At 38.2% G+C, this 7,015-nt stretch overlaps 1 protein-coding gene across 2 annotated transcripts in view; it reads left to right on the top strand.

The window, feature by feature from the left end:
* Positions 1-7,015, top strand: part of LOC115298613 (guanylate-binding protein 4-like) — a 16,254-nt gene that overhangs the window by 2,878 nt on the left and 6,361 nt on the right. For both annotated transcript variants that reach the window (XM_029947611.1, XM_029947609.1), the window contains exons 2-6: positions 1,390-1,585; positions 2,094-2,221; positions 4,173-4,282; positions 4,471-4,664; positions 6,485-6,730. In XM_029947611.1, coding sequence (XP_029803471.1) covers positions 1,396-1,585; positions 2,094-2,221; positions 4,173-4,282; positions 4,471-4,664; positions 6,485-6,730 — 868 coding nt within the window. In that variant the 5' untranslated portion in view covers positions 1,390-1,395. The remainder of the gene's footprint in view (positions 1-1,389; positions 1,586-2,093; positions 2,222-4,172; positions 4,283-4,470; positions 4,665-6,484; positions 6,731-7,015) is intronic.

A 7,015-nucleotide genomic window follows, 5' to 3' on the forward strand; every position in this document is an offset into this window, starting at 1 on the left:
CTCCTGAAGGAAGTGCCCAATTGTCCCCAAAGAGCATTAACTTCCTTGAGGATATGACCTTTTAGGGGCACCTTTGTGCAGGAGACCTCCTACCACTTCGGGCTCTGTACTGCCTAAATGACTATTCAAATAACTCCACCTTCAGTAGAGGACTGGAGCCAGTGTGGGGACATGTGAATGTTACTTAGCATTATCTTAGAATAAAGGCACAGTAAATCTTCTTTGGCTCATCTCTTTTGGTATGATGAGATGTTCCATTCATTTAGATGAAAACAATCAAAGCAGAGTCTAGCTCAGATGTGGAACTCTGTCAGATCTGAGAAGATCCTCAGACATCCTCACAACTGGCTCTCTTTGCTGTAAACTTATAAACGAGAAATACTTTTCAGTACATGAATGAATCCTGGCCCCATATATTACCATTTTAATGTTTGTTTGTTTGCTTGTTTGTTTAAAGAGAATGAGCAAGAGAAGGACAGAGAGAGGGAGAGAGAGAATCCCAGGCAGGCTTCTTGTGTCAGCTCAGAGCTGATGTAGGGTTCAATCTCACAAACTGTGCAAGTCAGACACTTAACTAACAGAACCACCCAGGAACCCCTGGACTAATATTTCCTTAAGCACTGTGTATAGAGGGTTTTGATGTTGAGACAAGCTGCATTATTTCTTCTTCCTTCCTCTAGGCTCACTCCCCCACCAAGTCCACCTCCTATTCTCTTCCTTTCACTAAATCTATCCTCCTCACGGGCACTGATCATCTTCACTTTCTCTTTCTCAGAATATTCTGTATATAATCCAACCCCTGATAGCCCTATCCATTGCTGTGTTTTTCATCTCCTGCTTACCTTTCTCCAGATCACTTACCATCATCTAACACATGATCTTTTCTCATTTGATTCAATTCCCTGGCTGCCCCTACTAGACTAGGGCTCCATGAGGCAAGAATCTTGTTCATTTCTTCATTTCTGGATATTGAGCACTTAGAACAGTGCAGCATATCGTAGATAAATAATATTTTCATAATTGATGAGCCACTGTATTGTCCTGGAACTCCTGGAAACTCTATGACTACTCTTCTCATTTCCTTCTGCCTTACCCCCAAAATGTTAGTTTTCTCAGGACTCCATCATAAGTCCTTTGCTTTCTTCATTCTGTTCATTTTATGCATCTCCTGGGTGTGATTATTTTATGTTTTGCTTTAAGAACCATTAAGATAATAGAAATAAGGTTTTCTGTACCAGGCCTTGACGCACTATCTAGGGTACACACTTTTCCCTTAGGAATGATGTTATATATTCCATAAGCAGAAAGCTGATATGTGTGTAATGTATATGACCATTAGAGGTGCCTTCAGGATCTTGTGTTATATTGAACAGCTCTTCTGGATTACAGGTTACCATGGCATCTGGACCCATCATGACAGCCCCCATTTGCCTGATAAAAAATGAGGAAGAGGAGCTGGTGGTGAATCCAAACGCACTAGAGATTCTTGACAATATATCTCAGCCTGTGGTGGTGGTGGGCATTGCAGGGATGTCTCGGACAGGAAAATCCTACCTGATGAACCGCCTGGCAGGACAGAACCATGGTGAGTGTTGTTGTGGGGCCGGGGCCATTTGCTTGGCACCATCAGCAGTACAGGCTGGCCATGCCTCCTCTAGTCATCTTAAGAGAGAGCTTAACCCCTCCCATTGAAGAAAACTTCTAATTCTCACCACCAAATTTACAATCTATCCATAAAATCTTATTCTTTTTGTCTAGTAAAAAAAAGAAGAATCTCCAACCCTGCTTGTTCTTTGGAGCCCATCCACTCTCATCAGCTCAGCTCCTGTAGTGATTCTTTTCTTTCTTTTGTGTCACTTTTCCCAAGTTACAGCATCATCCCCAGCAGCATAAAAATTTAGTTTATTGTGCCTTCTTTTTTAAAAAGATAGAAAAAAAGAGGAAGGAAGGAATGAAGGAGGGAGGGAGGAAGAAACTGAAACTCCTTTCCCTGCTGGGCCCTGAAATGGAAGAAATTTATGAGTTTCACCACTAGCTCCTGGTCAACCTGGACCGTCTACTATCCCTGTATATTGTTGACTCCTTCCTTGCAGGTTTCCACATGAACTCCACAATAAGATGTGAAACCAAGGGCATCTGGATGTGGTGTGTGCCCCACTCCTCCAAGAAGAACCACATCCTCGTCCTTCTAGACACCGAGGGCCTAGGGGATGTGAAAAAAGTAAGAAAGAAAGTTAAGAAAACTTTCTTGCTCTTGCCTATGAATTCACTACCTCAATTTCACTTCTGTGACTTATTCCTACAAATAGCAAGTGCAAATTATAGATAATAAGGTTAAATTCTCTTACCCTGAATTTTTTTTCCTTGGCAGCACAAATATTTTGGTATTTTGAGGCAAGATATTGATCTTATTTTTAATATCAGGATTAGTGACACAATTTAATAAACACCTTTGAGTAGCTACATCCTGGGATGTCTGCTAAAATACTACAGACACAGCAGGGAAGAAAGTAAAGACCCAGAGTTTAGCAGGGAAACATCAAGTACTTAGTACAATCAGTACAAGGTGCCATGGATGCAACCACATAGCAGGTATGGATTAGATTTCAACTTTCCTGGTGAAATGACATAAAAACTGACTATCTTGTAACCCATCAGGTCAATAGGACTACCAGGTAAAGTATATGGATTGGTGAGTATGAATACAGTAGCCTCAAAAATAGGGTTTAAGCAAAGTAATATATTTAAATAAACTCCAGAAAAGCTTTGGGTGCTCCAGGAACATCCATAATGATTTTAGTCTAAGTTTCTTTACTGACTTCTAAAAAGCGTGATCTTGACCAATAGAAAGCATTGTAAACAGGATGCTTGTAGGTGTGTTGTCTTTACAGTATTAGGCACAATCAGTAGTTTCTCCTTACTTTATGTAAGTCTGAGTCTACACTGTAGCAGCAGAAGATTGGTTGATCCCAATACTGTCCCCCCAAAAATAAAGGTGAGATATAGAAATTCTGAATTAAAATTCTGTTAATGTTTTAAAACTCTAAGTTTTAAAGTCCTCAATATAAAATAGAGTCTAAAATAAAAACAGAAGATAAACTAAAATAATACCTATTAGGCCTCATGAATTCATCTCACCATGTTTGAATTTTAACAAGTTTATCCCTTCTTTGAATGTACCAGCAACTTTTCAAACTAAGAAAAAAGAACAAAAGTACTAATTGTTACTTACCATTCAAGGGCCTCCCTCAACTTAATTCTTAGTCAGTTAGATCTACTCTAATTACTCCCCCTCAGCTCCCCCCCCCAAATGAAGAGGGACTCTTGATGGTGAAATATATTTTGACCAAAACCTGTTTCTTTTGTCTAATTACATTTGTTTAAGGGACCAATATATTCCATATTATAAATAACTGATGGCAATAGAGAACAGCTCACTAAATTTAGATTTAGGTACCATCTAATCTGTTTTCCTGGCCTTCAATGCCCCTCTCGTCTTGTCCTGAGTCTCCTTCCCAGCCTTGTCATCTACTTCCACATATTCACTCATTGCTTCAGCCAAATAGAGTAATTCTGTAATACCTTTATATGATTGTGCTTTTCAATTCTTACTTGGAAAGTGTTGGTCTTTCCACCCGCATGATCTTTTCATTTCCACAAATCCCCTTCCATCATTTCTTTAAAACCCACCTATGTTTTTTTTTTACCCACTGCCATCATTTCAAGACAGATGTAATCTCTTGCTCAAAATTCGTGGCGCACTTTTCTTTTTTACATTTTTAGATTCACCCCTTTTTCTTATACACTTTAGGTTCTACTCCTGGCACAGATCATTAACTTGGGTAATATTTCTTGGTTGTATGTTTACTTATCAATTGGCCAACCCAGAAAGTCAACTTCTTGAGGGCAAAGACTACCATATAGGTGGTTGCATCCACCCAACCAAATGTATTGCCTGACATTTAGAAGACACCCAATGAATAGCTGTTGAATTTAACTGAATATCATTGTGTTTTTAATGTTCACCGTGACACATAAAATTTGCTATAGGAATAATTGACTGCTTATTGGCGTATAAGTACTGTATTCTAGTCACTGTGTTAATGAATGGAAATGTTAACAAGTAAATGAAGGGTAGACTCTTTAGTCTTTTGCTCTAATGTGCTTTCTAGGCCAATCCTAAGAATGACTCCTGGATCTTTGCCCTGACTGTGCTTCTGAGCAGCACCTTGGTCTACAACAGCATGGGCACCATCAACCACCAGGCCCTGGAGCAGCTGCAGTATCCTTCCAGGGACCAAACCACCAAGTTTTATTGAGCTTACAGGAATGGCAACTGAGACTGTCATCTTACTTGTCTAGTTGAGGAGAAGGGGATATGGGACATAAGTTAATATTTATAAAATTAGTTTTTATAAGACCTGAAAATTATGGTGTAAATAATTTCTCTTACCTTAGCTAAATTCTCAGCTACGTGACTGAACTAACACAGCTAATCAGGGCAAAATCCTCAACACCTGATGAAGTAGAGGATTCCATTGAGTTTGTGAGTTTCTTTCCGGACTTTGTTTGGATTGTTCGGGATTTCACTCTGGAGTTGAAGATAGATGAATCCTCAATCACTGAAGATGAGTACCTGGAGGATGCCTTGAAGCTGATTCCAGGTATTAGAGCATGGTGTGAGTGGTGGAAGTTTCCATAGGGAGTGGGATCAACTGAGCCCTGTCATTTGGGACCTGAACTCAATTTTTGTTTGACATTGGTTCGAGATGTAGTCTAATAGTGAGAGGTGATTGTTGAACGGTGTTGGGTGATTGCTTTTCCTTGGTTATTACTTGCAAAACTCCAGCTGCTAGAGTAAGCCTGCTGAGGAAATTTAAGGACCAGTGTGGAACCAAATGATTTCAGACCAAATATGTATTGTGAAACATTTTTCTAGGTTGCAGTGCTGCAACTTCCTAAGGCCCACATACTGGTGTTCCTTATTATGTGCTCCTCTTCTTTCATACTGACAAAAATAGATCATCAGATTAGAAGTTGGCAAACGTTGAATCACAATAAACAACAGGACATAAATTATTTGTTATGGAAAAATATACAAAACATGAAATTTACCATTTTAACCATTTTTGAGCTTATACTTCTGTGGCAGTAAGTACATTCACATTGTTGTATGACCATCACCAACCACCAACTCCAAAAATGTTTCATCTTCCGCATCCAAAATTATACCTGTTAAACACTAACTCCCTAAAACCTCCTACTCTCAGCCTTTCCCAACCACCATTCTACTCTCTGTCTCCATGTATGTACCTCATAGAAATGGAATCATACACGACCTGTCTTTTTGTGACCAGCTTATTTCACTAACCACAATGCCCTCTAGATTCATTCATGCTGTAGCAGGTGTTAGAATTTCTCCCTTTCTGAGACTAAATAGTATTCTACTATGTATATACCATATGTACATACCATATTTAAATGATTTTATTTTAAAAATATATTTGATGCTTCTATGAAATATTCTGTGAATATTTAATTAGTGCCTGGACAGTTACAAATTTTAGAGAAAGGATATGTAGACAGTAAGTGTCCAGAAAAAAAAAAGATGTCCTTCTAGTAAGACTTTTCGATCCACATTTATCTTTCACATGATTTTACTTTCTTTTTTCTTATGGTCTTTTACGGCATGTTACCATTTTAATATTATTAATTCACTTGCATTTTATTTTTATTTTATTTTAGCAGAGTGAATAATTGATGGCACCTGAAAGTAATACACATTTTTACTTAATCATTCATGTATTCATTTATTTAAAAAACCTTTTATTGAACTTCTTATATATCCTCCCAAATCATTCTATGAAGTACTTTCAAGTCAGATATAGTCTGATATAGATAGTGTTAAGATCTCCAAATTACCTTTAGGTTAACCTTATCATGTGGATGCTTCTGCTAAAAGAACTCCAAATATATTTTTTTAGTGTGATTTGTTTTACTCTGAATTTTATACATTTTTTTCTTCCATTGGTATTATTTGTCCTCCTTTTGTTATTTTCACACACAATGTCTTACTCTTCTTTCTGGCATTACTGTATTTGGGGCCAATATTTCATATTTGATATGGAGACAGATGAAAAAAGGAATTTTCATCATTTTTGTTCATTCATCAGTCATCTGATAAACATTTAGTAAATACTTAAACCACTAAACTCCATACCAGTGCTAAGGAAACCAATCATAAGTTTCTTTGGTTGGGCCTGATACTTTTTCTTCTTCTCCCATAGTATTTTTTTGACTCTGCTCGATGCAGAAATGGATTTTCCTTGTCTGTGGTGATGGCCTAGGTTGGCTAGAAATGATTGAATTAAAGGAGATTAACAGGCACAGGAGCTGCAATGATGCAAAGATTCCTGGAAGTGAAGTCCTCACCCCTTTACCTGAAGGCTGCCTTTCAGTGGTCAACTTTTTTCCACCTTTGCAGGAACAAATCCCAAAATCCAAAATTCCAACATGCCGAGAGAGTGTATCAGACAGTTCTTTCCAAAACGGAAATGCTTCATCTTTGACCGGCCTACGAATGACAAAAATCTCTTAGTCCATATTGAGAACGTGCCAGAAGACCAGCTGGACAGTAGTTTCCGGGAGCAATCAGACAAATTCTGTACCTATATTTTCACTCATACAAAGACCAAGACCCTACGAGAGGGAATCATTGTTACTGGGAACCGTGAGTCACCTTTGTCCCTAAGCATGTCTCTGTATCAGTGTATGTGGTAGAGCTTTGAGTATACTCTGCATTTGTCAGTAATTTTTTTGACATCTGTGTGTAACTATGGAGAAGCAGATACTCATGCCATGACAAGATATCCATACATGTTTTTTAATTAGTCTCCGTACGTGAGGGTTTGCTGAGACTTAAGATATCTCAACACCCTAATTCACGAATTATAAAAAGGCAGGATGGAGTTAAAGAGAGGACATCTGTATATTGGGAAATCCTATGGGATAACTT

Source organism: Suricata suricatta, chromosome 8, assembly GCF_006229205.1.
Source record: "Suricata suricatta isolate VVHF042 chromosome 8, meerkat_22Aug2017_6uvM2_HiC, whole genome shotgun sequence".
Classification (NCBI taxonomy): Eukaryota; Metazoa; Chordata; class Mammalia; order Carnivora; family Herpestidae; genus Suricata; species Suricata suricatta.